Below are 19,151 nucleotides of genomic sequence, written 5' to 3'. Positions count from 1 at the left end.
ACTTCCTTACTGTAAGGAAATGTCATTTCCTTACTGTAAGGAAATGATATTTCCGTACAGTTGTTAGTGTTCTACATAAATGATAGAAAACACATTGCTATTAAAACCTTGTAAATTACCTTAATCATTAAATTTTCTTTATCTGGAGCTTCCTGGATAAATTTTTCAATTTCTTCCTTCGTTAAAATCTTAGATTTCTTTGCCCTATAACCTTGAGCTTGCCGTTTCAATAAAGAACGAAGTTTTGAGTATGTAGATATATCTACATTGTGTTTAAGTGCAAGGGTTGACTTCAGCATTGAATAATTGGCCCATAATGTTGAAGATTTCATCTTTAAACAAAGGTCTAGGAAGTATGCCATTACAACATTTTCTGAGAAAGAACTCGTATTTTTACTCATGCGATAATCCATAAAACGTCTGTATGCATTTTCGTACTTTTCTCTTGATTTCTTTGGCAATAATTCTAATGAAGCAGTATTCACTGCCTCAACCAGCTCTGGAGGAGTCCCAGGAATGGAAATTTCATCATCACTTATCATTTTACTTTCGAGAACACCAGCAATTAAATTTATAAGCGTCAAGTTTGACAATTCAACCTCAATACGTTTCCATAGTAACCCAAGTAATTTTATTAGGAATTTCAAAGCACCATTTATTTGGGAATAAAATTATCGCGTTTTTTTTTAAATCAATCAATATCTGTCGAATTTTAAACGATTTGCGGAAAAATAGTATGTTTACCTCGTAGGAAAAGCCACATTCCTGGACTCTGTGTTGCTAAGTCTCGGCTTGCGCCTCGACTTAGCAATCTTCACAGTCGTCCAGGAATGTTAAGCTTTTCCTACCCGGTAAACAATGTACTATTATGACTACTACGAAATAATTCCATTTATATTTTTTACCAACAGAAATACTTGTTAATACTACCTAATTCAGTAAATAGCCAACTAGACGCACGAAAATATTGGCGAGATATGTGAATCCATGGCACGTTATCATATATTATTATGCTGTTACCAATACTGGCACTGGTAAACGGTACGCAGGAGAAACCTCGCTATCGGTCGGGACTAGCTGTGAAAATTTTGAAGGAGCGACGGGTCTAGAGACGGCGCGCGGGCACGCTGTGCATATCAGTAGTGTCACCATTTTGAAGATTGGTAACATTAGTTTAGTACCTATTACAGATTACAGTGTGCGTGCATTTAAACATGGAAGAGTGTCGCTACGTATTGCGTAATTGATCAACTACTTGAAAAGTCATTCTACTTGTATATTTTTTTATTTATTATTTTAAAGAAAAAAATGATATTATTGAAAATGGAAGAATTAAAATATAAACAATAGTTTTCAAAATCTGTTCTTTTTCCTACTTGTTCATTTTTTTATGTTAATTTTATGGTAGAATAATATGTTTAGTTTGTTTATTATTTATTGTTATACCTGTTACATATACATTACATACATATAATTTGGGAATAGTGATTTGTTCAATTTTATCCCACAGGATTGAAAACAAAAACTTATATTTGGGCGGTTCAAAATATTTTTTTTTAAATAAAATTTTTTTACATCTGGTTTTGGTAACACTTTAGAAAAACTCACGCGTCGCCACTGTAACTGCCCATGTAATCACCTATTATGTTGTTTTTTTAGATTTGCACTGTATGGATGGCACAGGAAGAGAACTAGAGTACAAGAACATGAAACATCTTATTATGAATGTATATGTATGTGATCCTCAAAAAATTATTTTACAAAACAAGATAGAGAAAGAGCTTTAAAATCCCAAGGATCCTGCAAAATGTTTATTTGGTGTACTAGTCGAATAATAGTATCTAAAAATATTGAAACTATTTTAAAACACATTACGGGCATGAGGATGATATAGAGCACTTACATAAATACCAAAGTCAGATAAATATCTCTTCAAAGTTTATTTTGAGACTTTCTTCAAAAATGTAAGTAAAATATTTGCATATCGACGGCAGAAAGGCAGGACTTCGTAACTGAAAAAATTTTATAACATGAGTTATTTCAGTTTTCGCTTTAGAATAAGTGTATCAGCAGCTATTAAACAGCGATTACAGCTGGGAAAGTTTCCGGAAGGCTTCCAAAAGGCTTTCCCAGCTCTAAAAGCAGTTTAATAGGCCTTAATACACTTATTCTAAAGCAAAAAACCGAAGTAACTCATTTTATACAAATTTTTCAGTTATGAGGTCCTGCCTTTCCGCCGTCGATAAACACAATATAATTTAAAACAAGAATGTTACCACTAAACCACTTTTTAATTATTACTCATGAATATTTACTACAGTTTACAATTTCAAACTAGTGTGTTTGATTCTCCTATACCTATATTTTACTTTTTTAGTAAACTTCAGACTGTTCAGGATAGCATAATAGCATAGGAGGCGAATTAAAAAGAATTGAATTACTTACAAGAAAAGATATCACAAACATTAAACTCTCTTATGGCATTGATTTGAAAGATGGGTATATGTACAATGATGAAGTGTTTATTTTTGGGTTGAATGCTTACAGACTCATGTCCAATATTCTTTACAAACAACAGGGCATACTAATGGATATTCATTCTGAATTGAAAATTTATGATTTTTGTCTTATTTTCCTTAATACTGTGCCAAAAGAAAATGTTAATTAAGTTTGGTAAATCCTTTATCGCAATCGATGGAACTCATGGGCTCAATTCCTATGACTTTGAACTTATGACAGTATTAGTAAAAGATGAATTTGGGAATGGATTTTGTACTGCTTTCTTATTTTCAAATAGAAAAGATACCTACTTTAATTTACCAATTTTTTTAAATACATGTCTGTGTTGGTATTATATGTATAGTCAAATGTTTTCATATCAGGCATAAGCGACACCTTTTACAATGCCTTGTCAAATGTAATGGGTATTGCTCCTAATATACTGTTAAGTGCCTGGCACATAGATAGGGTATGGTAAGTAAATCTTAATAAAATATCTGATTCTGAAAAAAATCCTATTATGTATACAAGATGTATTAATGATGGTTTAGAGAGTATTAATAGCTTTTTGGGTAGACTTCTAAGTGATGCAGATACATACAATTTTAGTAAGTATTTCCAGTAGAACTACTGCAATAACATCCAACAATGGGCCTATTGTTATAGGAAGGGGTTGTGGAATTAATACCAATATGACCATTCAAAATTTTCATAAAATTTTGGATAAAAGGGTATCCATTAGTTGTTATCAGTTAAGTTTAAAACTTGGCACTCATGAAGAGCTATACCATAATATATAATAGGAATATCTCATAATATTACATCTCATATTGTTCACTACAGTAGTAATGAGTGAGCCTGCATACACAGAACCATAATAATATGTTATAGTTTGTGTATGCAGGCTCACTCATTACAATAGTGAGCAATATGAGATATAACATATTATAGTATAACTCTCTGTGCATGACCAGATTAACATGTTTGGTGCCCATCTCGAGCAAGCTCCACTTGGCTGGTACCACATACTTAAATCATTTATTTAGTTACACAGTACTACTCACATAACTTATGTGTCGTCAGTACCTTCTGTAAAACCTTCGTGATGCTACCCATACGTCATGGCCACTGAATGTGTTAAAGATTGTTAATGTAGGTGAGTTATACTAAAATATATATCTTATATTATATTGCCTTAAATAGAAAAAATATCTTATTTAAATTGTATCCATATGTTGTATATGTATTGTATATGTGCAAAGTACAGATTGCCATGATGGTCGCCAAAATCCGAAACGGATAGGCACTACAAGAAGAAGAAATTGTATCCATGTAAGTTTTGATTTAATGAAATAAACCGTTTAATCAAAAAAGTGTTGTTTACTTGTGTACACCCAGCAATATCCTGATCATAGATAAATAATATAGTATTACCGGATCCTGATATGCAGACGCCAATAGGGCTTTTCATCGATTGTCATTTGTTTCGAGCTTCTGTCATGAGTCACATAATATTAATATATCTACGTCATACGTCTTTGGTTTGTATCATTGGTATATACCAATAACGTACGACGTAGATATATTAATATTATGTGACACATGACAGAAGCTCGAAACAAATGACTGTGAATGAAATGCCCTATTCAATAGGACTTTTCATCGATTGTCAGTTGTTTCGAGCTTCGGTCAAGTGTCACATAATATTAATATATCTACGTCATACGTCTTTGGTTTGTATCATTGGCAATACCAATAACATATGACGTAGATATATTAATATTAGACAACACATGACAGAAGCTCGAAACAAATGACTGTGAATGAAAAGCCCTATATCATGTAAATACAAGTCATGAAGATGTCTTTCTATGGTTAAAATTTCACAGCATAAAGACGTCATTTATGTAACTTCTTAAGACGTCACAAAATGACTGCAATAAGAAAATAGAATTTATTAACTCGCCTCGCCCCCAGGTAAAGTAAAGGTGCTAGGCCACTAAGAATGTTTTTTTAATTTTTTTTTATTTTGCGGCTTTAGCGCTTAGCTATTTAGCCAGATACATGATGAGAATTAATACTATTATAATACATATTAAAACTAATTCAAATTACTAGTAATTTTATTAATATTCTGAATAATTATGTAACCACTTAATACTAAAATAAAAAAGTGTCCATCTATACTATCCCAACACATTTTCACCTTTGAAATCGTAAATTTCCATTCCCATTAAAAAATAATTTGTACTGTATAAGTATATTTCTTTTGAGCTTCATTTTTTTTTTCAAAATACTGCAACATGAGTTTTAAATTATGACACAGTACAATACTTGTTTCAATATTGACATGTAAATAAAATAATCCTAATTACTTGTAAAAGTAAGGTTATAAATTTAAGAATACAGAACTCTCTTTTAAAACCAAAGTGGCATTAGACTAATTTTAAAATTCCCGCTAAAAGGAAAAAGGTAAATCTGGCAACAGTGCCGTCGTTTGCTGGACATTCTCCCCAGAAAACGAAGCGTTAATAACCGCTATGAATTCCAAGATTTTATTGGTTAGAACTACCCACGTGATATCTGTGTTCGTATTGGTCAAATGATTAAGAATGACAGAGCGGGATATTTAAATACCAATATTGCATGCAGTGTCGTTTCAAGAAAACAAGTCTGCTGACCGAGGATAACGGATAAATATTTCTTGTTTATCTTACAATTGACAATTTTTGTGATAGAAATAAAAGTGTGGTAGAAAATCAATATTGAAAAACCGTATTGATTAAAAAAACACTATTTATTCGTTTCTACTAGTCTGCTTTCTAGACTGTACCTAGTCTCATAAAATATTTCTTTTATCTCATAAAAAATATAAACAATTATTGTATAGTAATAATATTATTTTAATTTATTTCAGTTGTTCAATACAAACACAGCAGCACTAGAATAGATCTTATAAATTAAATTATAAATGCATGAAAATTAAAAACAGATAATTTACATAAAAGTAAATATACTGGATATGGGGAAAAGTAATTTAGGGGAAATTATATGTTATATTATATAATTATGATTTTCTTCGGCATTTTGTAAAATATAGGGCATGTTGTGTTTGTGTCCTTTTAAAATGTCTGAAATTTCATATTTCATTTACATTTGGATTTTGAAACGTATGTATCACTTATTAATATGTTGCTACGATTTTTGTTTCTTTGTGGAGAAAAACCGTTTCTGTGGTTAAATGTTTTTACATATTGAAACTTTTAAAACACTTCAATTTTTTTTATGCAAATTTTGTTTAAATTTTTTGTTGCATGTAGGTATATTTGACAAGACAATCTAAAAATGTATGTCACTTAAATGATCTAAATCGGGTGTATGTATTTACAAGCATCGTCAAATCTTCATGATCTTTTTTATTGCAAATTAAATTGATGTTACTTAAATCCTTAAAGTCGTGGTTTCACTATCAAATAATTTGATCAAACAGTTTGAGCAAACTCAGGAAGTGACGCCACAACTGCAGTTTGTTCAAATTATAAAAATCTAGTGGTCACACTATCAGTTTAGTTTGATCAAATTTTGTATTGAGAGTTGTGGTAGTATGTACATATATCAAAACCCACAAGCATTCCAACACTTTAACGAATAATAAGCCCCAAACTCTCTCTCTATTGTAGAAGGGAGACAGTAACTAACCAAAAAGAAATCAAGTCCTGATTAGGAAAAATCTAGAAAACAAACAAGAGTAACTATTGGCTACAAAAGCTGCTGTATAAAAATCAGTGTGCACGCTGAAGAAAGCAAAGCAGGGAATGATCAACGAAACAATTTTAATGTGTAGCTAGGCCACGATTGATAAACATATACAGGGGCTCACAGCTTAAATGATGCAGTCGCTACTCAATAAAGCTAGCTTGTGTCAGTGGCTCAATATTTATTAGAAAAAACTTACATACTGAAAGTAGGTAAGTTAGTATGAGTCTTCTAAAATAGCATAAGCTATGTTTTGGGTTTTAAATATGCAATAATTAACACTCCCAGTGCCAATGTATTCTTTTAGATATACACTGTCCTCAACACTGTGTATCGAAAAAGATACACATGGCTTGTTGTGTTCGATCTGTTGTGTCACCTAAAAGGACACACTTTCTTAAGTTTTTATATGTAGAGAATAATGCTATGGCCTGAGACAATTTCCTGGTATAACTGGGTTTGGCCTTACGACATGAAAAGATTGTAAGTTACAATTTGTAACTAGAAATTTGTATGAAAAATGTTGCCATGTATGGGCCAAAACAATTTGCTCCAACTCATTATGCAGGGAAAGATTCAAGGAAAATAAAGCATAGGGAGATGCTATACGCTGTACGGATGTACATCAAACGAATTTTTCAGAGCAGTCGTCTCCAAAGTCCTAATAGCTATAGTTCGTCCGCTACAACTTTTCCCATGTGTCACGATTCATTTTCAAACAAATTAAGTCAAAACATAAAGTGAAACGTACGCCGATGTGTGTAGTATATAGTATATACAGTATACAAAATGTATATACACATCGACATTCGTTTCACTTAATGTTTTGACTTAATTTGCTTGAAAATGAATCGTTACGCATGGGAAAAGTTATAGCGCACGAACAATAAGATGTATTGTCAGAGAAATAGCAAATAATCCCAAAAAAGTGCACCAAAATTGAGAGATGAGGTGGAAAGACAGTTTGGAAAAAGATGTAATCCTGAAACAATTAGACGGATATTACAAAATAATAATCGACATAGCTGAACTGCAAGAAATAAATCTATCAGCCAAAGAAATAAGCCACAAGGAGTTTTGTTTTCTTTATTAATTTTAGCTGATATCAAAATCATACACAAAATAATTAAAGGATTATTGTTATTTAAGTATGGTATATCTGAAACCCAAAACATAGCTTATGCTATTTTAGAGGACTTATAGTTAGTAACTTACTTTCAGTATGTAATTTTTTTCTAATATTGAGTCACTGACACAAGCTACAGTTTTATTGAGTAGCGACTGTATCATTTCAGAATTGAGGCTCTGAGTCACTGTAGGTGCAGTGCAGTACAATAATTTTGCTTATACAAATTATCAGTAATAAATATTTATTTACATCAAAATAAAAATTCCATCACATAATGATGTCTAACAGCTGATTATCACTCTGACCAATACGAACACAGATATCACGTGGGTAGTTCTAACCAATAAAATCGTGGAATTCATAGCGGTATTTAACGGCTCGTCCCCAGAAAAAGTAGGAATGGACATTTCGGCAATATAAGAACTAAGGTGGCTGGACACTGGAAACATAAGAATAGACAAGTCGGCCATTTTCTACACTGGAAACCAGACAGGAAAACACGAATTCGGTACAGGTTTCGTGGTCTGAGAAGAATAATTGAACAGTGTTATAAGTTTTACGCCCATAAGTGAGAGACTGTGTTATATTAAACTGAGAGAAAAATGGTACAATATTATACAATTTTATACAGCGTTTTGTCGCATGTCCGCAGCACGCCAAGGAAGTCCTACCTGGTCGGTTCCGTTCGTTTTTAATCCTGGGAGCGGTGCGGACATGTGACAAAACGTTCAAACACTGTTTATAGCTTTGTTTACCAATAAAAAATTAATTTTTAGCAATGCAAATAATCAAAACCGGTATAATTTGACTTGAACTTTCCAATGCTGCAAGCATAATTGCTATTTTATTTTTTAATCAAAAGTTATTCGGGCTCAAAAATTGCAACTTTTCGATTTTTTTAAAGTTTAACCGCGTTTATCTCGAAAACTATGCATTTTACGAAAAAACTTGTAAGAACATTTTTTCTTGTTAGAACATTCGCAAAAAAATGTTTTCTTTTGAAAAAAATCGCTTTTTATCTGCCCATAACATAGGGAGGAGGGAGGTGCAACAAGGTACTATCGCACCTTCCGGCAAGATTCAGTTTTTCATTGTTCTAGGTCTCAGGTAAAAGAATCCGAACATAGTTGCCGGTCCTCAGGTTTTGCATACTCAAATACTTCCAGTGCCCGGTCTACTATGTATTATTATTATATTATTTATAATTTAAAATAACATACTTATAAAATCGGAATTTGGTGTTAGTTTTGAGAGTAAACTGAATGTAAGACCAAATATTTACAATGTCGGGATAGTATCATGAGGTTTTTTCCTAGTTTTTCCTCGTGATTTACTATGGAATCACTAACACGAGGATTACTGTCACCATTGCACGTGGTTGTCTTTTTAAAGACAGATCACATGCTATGATTTTTTGTGACGGATATTCTTAAGTTAGTTAATTTCATGTAATAGAATGTAATCGAATCTTTCAATAACGTCGCCCCAGGAACGCAACTCGCAAATATTGGCAATATCATTTTAAAGTCTTCTACTTTAAAATGTATAATATATGTCTGAATTGTCGATAAGAATGAGTCTGATTAAATTAAATTATTAGAAGAATTTTTTTATTAAGCAACAACATTTTTGTTTAATTTATTAATATTATGTACTTATTTTGATAACGACGTCCGAAGTGGAAGTCGAAACGTTAATAACATCATTTTCCATTTCCCAATTAGAATAGTATTCCCATGGCTTATTTCCCAATTGGAATAGTAGATTGTTCTACTGGAACATTGGTTAAAGAGTGAGACTACGTCGAAGTGTCAAGGTTCCAGATTAATTTTTTAAAATAGCTATAAAATGGCTTGCCTCCTTAATCTAACTGTCCGTTTCTTCTAGCTAGAGTGGTAGCTAATGAGCCACCATAATGGAATTTTGTCAGTGGTTGGAACGGTGATCCGATAGAGACAACTATGGGTCGTAATGGTAAACTGCTTCATGTACCTTATGTAAACCGTCAAATTTTTGGTATATTGACGACATAATATAATATTTAAATATTACACATACACGGTAGCAAGACGAAAACCAGTATTTCTGTTTGAAATGTATGGTAAACTAGTCTTCAAATTTTATGATTGTCTTAAAAATATATTAAATGTAATTGACGACTAGATACTTATATACTATACTTACAGTCCGTTTAATATACTTACCGTTGCACGTCATTATCTACGTCAGAGATATAAGTAGACATTGTTGCCCAATTACAAAAAATTCTTGAATTCATTTTAAATCAAATATATCGCATAATATTTGCGGAAGTGAATTTTACAACAAAATAACTTAATATTCAATGTAAATAAATAAAAACTTTAGAAATAGAAAAGAAGAATTAAGTTAAAATCTTACGTTAAATTAAATAATAAAAACAATAAATATAATAAAACAAATACTTATAGTAAAGAATAAAAACAAATATGAAGTGTCTTCGCCGCAACTGTCAAATAAATGTTCACCAATTTATGCCAAAATATCACCTGCGTTCGATTACAGTTACAGTGTGTTCCGAACAAATGTGCTTCATAAAAACGCTTTATAATCCATTTATACAAATTAAACGAAACATATTATTGTGTATGTCTTTAAGTTAACATTAATGGGAAATTTTCAAATATTATTTCTACACGTATATACTAAAATATGTCTAGTGGCTGTTATTCCAGTGTACTCGGCAAAATGATTCTAAAAAAGAACACCTACCGCCTAAATATTTCGTGTTGGTATCATGTGACGTCGCAAGCTATGACGCGGATGACGTGCAACGGTAAGTATATTAGACGGAGTATAAATAAAAATATACTATACCGAGTAGTTGACAATAGGCTTGTAATTGTGCGTTGTTTGATTCACTTTGTTGTGTTGAGGAGAATCCTTTGGAGAGAATGGTCTCTCCTGTAAATGGAAACTGAGATCCTCTTCGACTGGCTCGTATTGGGCCATTTGGCATTTCTGGATCACCGAAATTATCGCCGATTCTATACTGCAGACATACCCCAAACACTAAAAGATATTTTACAAATTATACCCAAACAGTACACGATTATAGTGATAACTATCGAATTAAAAAGAAGAAAAATAAAGCACAATTTTCAAAGTTTTCAAATAATTAAATGACACTATTCAGTTAATAATTCATAAGTTAACCCAATTAGACTTCGTAAGTCCTAGGTTTTCACTCAAAGTGACCAGATTTCACTAATTTTGAGTAATTTTTGCTAAAGTTCCGGTCATAACTTTTTATGGAAATGACATCGAACCCGGAACTAAAGAGTCGTTTGTTTTCAGTGATATGCGTTATTATTTTTTTTATCCTAAATTTAACTCACAGTGTAGGTTTTCTTACGTTGGCTATCTCTTAAATTGTCTATGTAACTTGAAGTCATGATTTTTCATTTGAAGATCTTCAATTTTATGTTCTTTTTTCTTTGCTTCGTTTATTTGATTCTTATTTGTGTGTTCTCTTTTCAATTGGTTAAAGTATTTCATCATTCAGCTATTTTTTATGTATTTGGTTTTGGCTTATCTTTGGCGGCAGTAACAACGACAATATTAATACTATTCCACATTCCATCTAGATATAAATCAAAGGAATTTTTATGTGATATTTTCCTCATCAAGTTTCCCGATTAGGTTTTGTTGCTTTCTGTATGTTTAGATCTGTAAGTTTCTGCATGTCTTCTATTTTATGCTGTTTCCTTTAATTCGAAATTGTTTCCATTAATACATGATCTGTTAATGCAGTGAGCATGAAATAAAGGTGTAAAATCATAGAAAAATTATAAAAATTTCTAGGCTTGATTTGGTTGTTGGAAGTCTTAAGAAAGTTCATACAAGAGGTATCCCATGTTATAAAAATGGATCTAGAGTAGACCAGTAGTTTTAGAAAAACAAAATAATCACATACATCCAATTTCTCATAACACGCCTACAAGAAGAGACGCCCAGTCATTGTTAAATTTCAAAATGGTTCCTTGCATCAAAAGGAAATTGTATCCATTACCTCACAAATCAATTGTATATTTAACATTACTAAACGCAATAAAATGAACATAGTTTCAAAAGTTATGCATCATTTAATATTATGTTCATTTTCATAGTTGATTTTTTGATGAACAGATTATCGGAATCCGCTAATGTTTTTTTTTATTATTTTAGATGTTCCTTTGGTACTTACACAGTTGGGCAAAGGTTTCATTTTTTTTGTACTTATACCGAGTTGAAGAAAAGAAATGTTTTTCTTATGTTAAGTTCGAGACATCCTGTAGGGAGGACTAGGTAAAAGTGTGAGTTAGCATCGAAATCGTAATGTAGTCTTATGTTTTGTGAACATTTTGTTTTTTGAATGTCCCTGATATCTTTAGAAACAAAGAAAATATACGGTTTTTTTCTTTAACCTGTGTTATAACTGAAATAAAAGTTTGAGACACCCTGTAGGTAGGAAAAGGTACAAAGGTGGACATACATCGAAATTATGTTGTAGTCTTATATTTTGTGAACATTTGATTTTTTTAGTTTCTCTGATATCTTTAACAACAAAGAATCTAGACGGTTTTAATCTTTAATATGCGTTTTAAGCTACGACATGCGATACATAAGGAGGCCATGTCTTATCATACACTAAGATGAAATTATTTCCTTTATACACTGCGAAAGGAACAAAGTGAACAAATGTACCTCTCACTTTTTAGGGTCTCCACGTAGCCACCAAATCCGTACTAACTCTCAAGGAAATTCCACCTCAAAACACCACAAAGCCTCCATTAAACAATCTCGTTTCTCTTATGTTGCGCTGTGCATACCGCTCACTTGGTCGACAACTAAACTCTTAAGGTGTCGATCAAGATTGCTAATGTTACGTGCTTTTCTGTCTTAAAGGTTTATTAACTGTCATTTTTTATTGTTAATTTAGTTTTGTTTCCTACAGGGTGTCTCAAAGTTAACATCAGAAAAACATATCTTTTCTTCCACGCGGTACAAGTTCAAAAAAGAAGTTTGAGTAAACTTTTGCCCAACTGTGTAACTACCAAAAATAATAAAATAATAAAAAAAGTCTAAAATAATAAAAAAGAATTGGCGGAATCCGTTAATCTGTTCACGAAAAAAATGAACTATGAAAATGAGCATAATTTTAGGTGGTGCATAACTTTTGAAACTATGTGTATTTAGGTCATTGTTACATTTAGGTTGCGTGATACGATTATAACAAAAAATAATAATATAGTGTAGTTTTACTTACTCCGGTAACTAATAACTGATGGTGAGTCCATTTCGGCAGTTCTATCGAAAAGATCATATGAAATAACAGACTCGAAGCTATAAGGAACAACACACTAAGGCTTACATAGAAATATGCATTCTGAAAATAATAATAAGTGTTATTAGTTCTTTATATTGGAAGTATGTTGTAAAAATCAGTCATTATAATAATGTGGTAAAGTTACAAGTACATAATAGGTCGTAATACCAACTTCTTACGTCTGGTAAGGTTTTGAGTGCAGGTTATAAGCTGCTTTGTTGCCGAGAATGAAAAATAATTTCATTATATAACTCTATTTCATTATATAACTGATAACTCTTGTTTTCAATACTTCCACAACATTTATTACAAATTAATGTCTCAGAGCTGTTTCGGCAGAGTGCCTTTCTCAAGTGGCATTTAACCTTGTGTCTACACTTTATAGTATTTAACTCAGAGGTCCCCAAACAATTTTTTCTCGTATACCACTTTAAAAAATTACTGGTTGGATCCCTGCTGCTGGTTAAAAAATAAGACATTGAACGAACGTCTTTTTCTTCTTCTTTTTTCCTCAAAATATCATTTTAAGCGATTTTACAGTGACTTAGAATTTATTTTGCATTTTTTATCGTAAAGTATCAATTGAAAAAATAATGTTTTGATAGAAGGGATTCAAAAATGTGATTATTAGGCATTATAACAAGATTTTTGATTTGAAACAAGTTTTTGATCAAATTTTAGTGTAGAAGACGTTAAAATACTTTTTTTACATTTACCTCCATTCCCAAAATACATGTTCTTCTATGTGGCTGAAATTTTGCTCACAGATAGCCAAAACATAAGACTTTAAGGTTAAAAGAATTTGTATAGGTTTACAATACAACATGAGAAAAGTTACATGCAATAATATCCGAGTCAAAATTATGTAGTTCAGTCGGGTTAGCATTTGATCTTGCATGCCAAGCTACCAAGCAAGATTCTATTTTTATAATCTTAAGGGGGTCAATGGTAGTGTAAACTTAAAATCGCGAATGAATTCCGCCGTTGCGTTAGCCGTTATCTTGATTTTAAAGGAGAACCGTTTTTGCTCAATATCTCCGCCATTTTTAACTTTTCGACAAAAAGTGTAAGGACTGAATTTTTTGTGCCGTCGATATTTTCCGAGTTATGGGGGAAAATAGTGACAGTTACAGCATAATTATTGAATTATCTCGTTTATTATTAGTTTTAGAACAACAATGTACCTATACCTATATCTACCTATACAAAATGTACCTATACAAAAACGGAGAAAATTAAATTTTATACAATTTTGATCACTTTCATTTTTTTGCTAAAATCAATATTTCAGGTAGTACGTATGCGGTAAAGACGAGAGCATAAGACCTGATTGGTTTGATAGCAGTGGTTTTGTTCAATATCTCCGCCATTTTCAACTTTTCGACAAAAATGGTAGGAACCGATATTGTTCCAAATAAATCGTGTTTACAATAATTATTACAATTTTTTTATTCATTTTTTTCGTACGGTCAATATTTTCCGAATTAATTGTACTTACAATAGATGCCTATATTTTAACTCTGATATCATTCCACGTATTTTAAATCTACGAAAATTAAATTTTATATAATTTTGATCTCTTTCATTTTTTTGCTAAAATCAATATTTCAGGTAGTACGTATGCGGTAAAGACGAGAGCATAAGACCTGATTGGTTTGATAGCAGTGGTTTTTGTTCAATATCTCCGCCATTTTCAACTTTTCGACAAAAATGGTAGGAACCGATATTGTTCCAAATAAATCGTGTTTACAATAATTATTACAATTTTTTTATTCATTTTTTTCGTACGGTCGATATTTTCCGAATTAATTGTACTTACAATAGATGCCTATATTTTAACTCTGATATTATTCTACGTATTTTTTTTTTCGTATTGTAAAACTATACAAATTATTTTAACCACTTAAAGTCCTGTGTTTTGGATATCTGTGGGCAAATTTTCAGTCAAATCAAAGGACATGTAGTACGTTCTTTAACGGTAAAATATTGCAAAACCTCTAAATTTTAAAGAACCGCTTGGCATGACATGAAATTTGGCATACACATAGCTAACAAGTCAAAGAAAAATAAATGATATTGTGCCAATATGTGCTTTTGCCATGGGGGTGGCGTTCACCCCTTCTGGCGGGTGAAAAAATATACGTCCAAAGTAAGTCCGGAATTGGATAAATTGACTAATTTGACTAATAAAGTAACTTTTGTTTTATAGAGTTTTTTCATCAAGTCAATACTTTTACGAGTTATTTGCGAGTGAATATGTTCATTTTTCAACAAAATAACCGCGCTTTTGGACGGTTTTTCGCAAATAACTCAAAAAGTAAGTATTTTGTCGAAAAAAACATTCTTAGAAAAAATATAGCCCGCAAAAAAATGAAAAAAAAATGTATATATTTTAGGTCTCTATACCTGGTAAAAGCAGAGTTATAGCTAATGAAAAATAGGTTCATATTCGTTCAATTCCAAATGGAATACTTTAACGTGAAATGATCAAAAAATGAAGCACTTTTTTGGGGAAAACTCATTACAAATTAATTAAAGTAGGTATTTAAAAAAGGTTTCATTTTGGTTTTATAATAAAAATTTCTATCATCAAAAGTAAACAAGTTACGCTCAAAATAAAGTTAAACCCTTTTTTTGGTAAAAAATCGGGAAAATCGCCTCCTAATTAGTATCTCAGATGAACTTAATCGTTACCACTTCACAAGATTCTTTACTGGTGTATGTATTGTTTATATGATCTGTAAGTTTCATCGGTTCAAAGTCCTTATTTTTGCAGGAGCTGTAGTTAAAAGGGCTTGAACGAGTCACTGATCACGAGTGTATGCAAATTTAGAAACGCCAAATCTTAATCAATTTTTGTCTTACACAAAAACAAAAAATACAAGATATTCAGAAAAGTAATACTGACTTTTTTGTTTTTCGAGATTTTTGGTATGTCTAACAATTTTTAAGTTATTTTGAAAAAAAGCATATTTTTCAAAATTAAAAATTTTAAAAATTTTATTTTAAAACCAAATTTATTCAAAAATAAGCACTTTGAGTCAATGAAACATACATATTATATAACCACAACTTAAGTTAAATAATTTGTGGAGCGGTAACGATTAATTTTATTTAGGTTGCCAATTAGGGGGTGATCTTCCCGATTTTTTTTGCCAAAACAAAAAGGAAGCAACTTTATTTTGAGCGTAACTTGCTTAAATTTGATGCCAGAAACTTTTTATAAAAACAGAAATAAGGCTTTTTTAAACACGTTAAAAAAGTTATAATAGGTTTTCCCTAAAAAGTGCTTTATTCTTTGGATATTTCACGTTCAAACAACCTATTTGAAATTTGGCGAATATGAACCTATTTTTCATATGAACCCATTCTACGAGGTCCAGAGACCTCAAGCGTATACCATTTTTTTTTATTTTTTCACAAGCTATATTTTTCATAAGAACGTTTTTTTCGACAGAATACTTACTTTTTGAGTTATTTGCGAAAAACCGTCTAAAAACGTGGTTATTTTGTAGAAAAATGAACATATTCACTCGCAAATAACTCGAAAAGTGTAGACTTGGCGAAAAAACTCTATAGAACAAAAGTTACTTAAAATTAGTCAGTATATCTATTTCCGGACTTATGTTTGACATATATTTTGTCACCCCCACAGGGGGTGAAAGTCACCCCCAAGGCAAAAGCACACATCGGTACAATATCACTTTTTTCTTTGATATGTTAGCTATGCGTATGCCAAATTTCATCTCAATCCAAGCGATTCTTTAAAATTTACCGCAAAAACCGTGAAAGAATGTACTAATGTACTTTGGGAATGGAGGAAAATGTAAAAACGCTGGACGGAAGGGCCGCCCGAGAACTTTATCGTACCGATCTATTATCGTTATCGTACTAGATACTGGCATTCTATAAAAATAACAAAGTTACTCGTTATTTTGATATTTTAGAAACACCTTGTATACTTGAAAATATTTTATGGTTCTACGCATCATTAATTCCCTCATTTGAGAAAATGTTCGGGGACACACTATAGATTATTGCATAAATCAATAGAATATTAGTCATACTTTCATTTCAAATTAGTCCATTTTTCTGAGAAATTAATAGTTTACAATATTTGCATTTTACTGCATGGATTGTAATGAAATTTTGAAAGTAGCCCAAAGCCCAATCTCCTAATTCAAAGTCTATCCTATATACTATGGCGCTTTTATCATGGGGGCGGTTCTCACCACTTCTCGGGGATAGAACATTTTTATTTTCAAATTGCATGGAGCAAAAGGAAGAATTTTAAGAAAATTTAAAAATGCGCTCTATAGTTTGATCTTATTTTTTTCACCCGTCCAACTTTTTGAAAGTAGAAATAACACTTTATTAAGAGGTATTGCAAAAGAAAAACAATGCATTTAAATTCTGGTGAATGAGGGGTTAAATGTATGTACTTCTCATTTTTCCTTAAAGTACATTAGTAATATATTCTTTTGCACCATATCTCACTTAGTTTGAATGTAACCGACATTTAACGGTGCTCGTTTTAAAGGCCTTTTCAAACACTACAAACGCATGAGCACTTTGAGCATGCACCAAAAAACAAACTCTTTTTACCTACCATATCTCTTTTTGTATTATAAACAGAAAATTTACGAAGTAACGAATCTCTTTGTTATTTATAATTAAAAAAAATTTTATACAGTGTTTTTAGTTTGATGCATAGTTTTTAAGGTATTCACAAAAAACCGTCCGAAAACGTGTCATTTTTAAATGAAAATGGCCAATTTTCAACTACGCATAACTCAAAAAGTATTGAGTTCTCAAAAAAAAGTATAGATCAGTTTTTGCTTAAAAATAGGTTCTCTAGCCACTTCCATGCTTATTTTGACCAATAAATTTTCCACCCCCTTGAAGGGGTGGGAATTGCCCCAAGATAAAAGCGCTATAGTATATAGGGTAGATTTTGTTTCTTGAGCTATTCCCTACTTACTGTGAAAATATCAAGTAAATCGATGTAGTAGGATGGAATTCGGAGCCAAATACCCTCATTGACTGCCCTATAATAATGCTCTGCTATGATCGCGTGAGAGGGGACACACACACGATTCTAGCAACATTTCAATTTTCTGTAACTTTTCGAGTTTTTGAGTTACAGCAACGAGTTTTATGTCATTGGAAAGATAATTTTACATTCTTTCAAAATATGTAAAAATATACAGGGCGTATGTAAAAAATTAAGATTTTTTTTCATTTCCGGTTAAACCGGAAGCCATATTGTGGGTAAAATTTATTGTGCTAATAGATAACGAAGTACTATATATGTCTCCCAAATTTCAAATTTTAGTTTCTATTACAGAGGTAGTTACGGGCACTCGAATATTTTTTTATAAAAAATTCATAACTCCCCTCCTATGAGGAGTTAAGAAATCTGACCAATGTTATTCAATTTATCGATAGGATATCAAAATTATATCAAAAAATAAACAAATTCCTTGGAGTCATTTTTGAGAAAATTTAATTCAAATTTATGTCAAATTTTGACCCCTTAAATATAGGCAACCCATAACTTTTTCTGAAAAACGATAATATTCTTGTTATAGCCCCATCTTTAGGCTATATAAATGTTTTTGCAAATTAAATTTATCTTAAACAAGTTTTTAGATTGGTAGGGAAATGTATCAGGTGGGCGGTCGGCCATGCTGGCCGCCATTTTGAATTTGGAAATGTCAAATTCCGTATTTCTATTTACCTATCGATGAGCTAACTTTAAGTTAAATTTCATTCGTTTCGGTCAAAATTTGCAAAAATGGGCCCCAAATAACCCCCCTATTTCGGCCCCCTTTGAGAGGTTTTTCTCGACAAAATTCTCCTAAACTTACTCATACCGAATTTCATCGAAATCGGTCCAGTAGTTTTTGCTGGGCGGTGGCGACATACGTACGTACGTACATACGTACATACTTCCGACATGTTTTTTTTATTTGCTTTTTAGACTCAGGGGGACTCAAAACGTCGAAAAAAAGTGAAATCTGAAAAAAAATTTTTTGCACGATCCTATAACTTTATCTATTATACTCATACTGCGTATGTAGTACGATAAAGTAAAAACGGTATTTTAACGTTTTCTACACTAAAATTTGATCAAAAACTTGTTTTTAATAAAAATAACTTGTTATAATGTATTATAATAACAATAACATTTTTGAGTCCCTACTATTAAAACAATATGTTTCCATTGATATTTTACGATAAAAAATGCAAATTTGTTTAAATAAAAACCAAATCACTATAAAATTTTCGTGGACCCCCACTTACAACTTGTGAACCCCCATTTTTATTTCACGCCAACGTAGACCCCCGTGGAGTCCCTCCTGGACTCCTGAGGGTCCACCTGGACCACTTAGGGAATCACTGAATAGGTTGGGGAGG

General features: G+C 31.6%; 1 protein-coding gene across 2 annotated transcripts in view; it reads right to left on the bottom strand.

Moving 5' to 3' along the window:
- The window catches only part of LOC126878760 (uncharacterized), a 124,301-nt gene that overhangs the window by 34,629 nt on the left and 70,521 nt on the right, over positions 1-19,151 (bottom strand). For both annotated transcript variants that reach the window (XM_050641640.1, XM_050641641.1), the window contains exons 5-6: positions 12,672-12,791; positions 10,241-10,435 (exon numbers count right to left, since the gene is read on the bottom strand). In XM_050641640.1, coding sequence (XP_050497597.1) covers positions 10,241-10,435; positions 12,672-12,791 — 315 coding nt within the window. The remainder of the gene's footprint in view (positions 1-10,240; positions 10,436-12,671; positions 12,792-19,151) is intronic.

This window comes from Diabrotica virgifera, chromosome 1 (assembly GCF_917563875.1).
Source record: "Diabrotica virgifera virgifera chromosome 1, PGI_DIABVI_V3a".
In the NCBI taxonomy this organism is placed as follows: domain Eukaryota; kingdom Metazoa; phylum Arthropoda; class Insecta; order Coleoptera; family Chrysomelidae; genus Diabrotica; species Diabrotica virgifera.
This window is presented reverse-complemented; position numbering and strand designations above follow the sequence as displayed.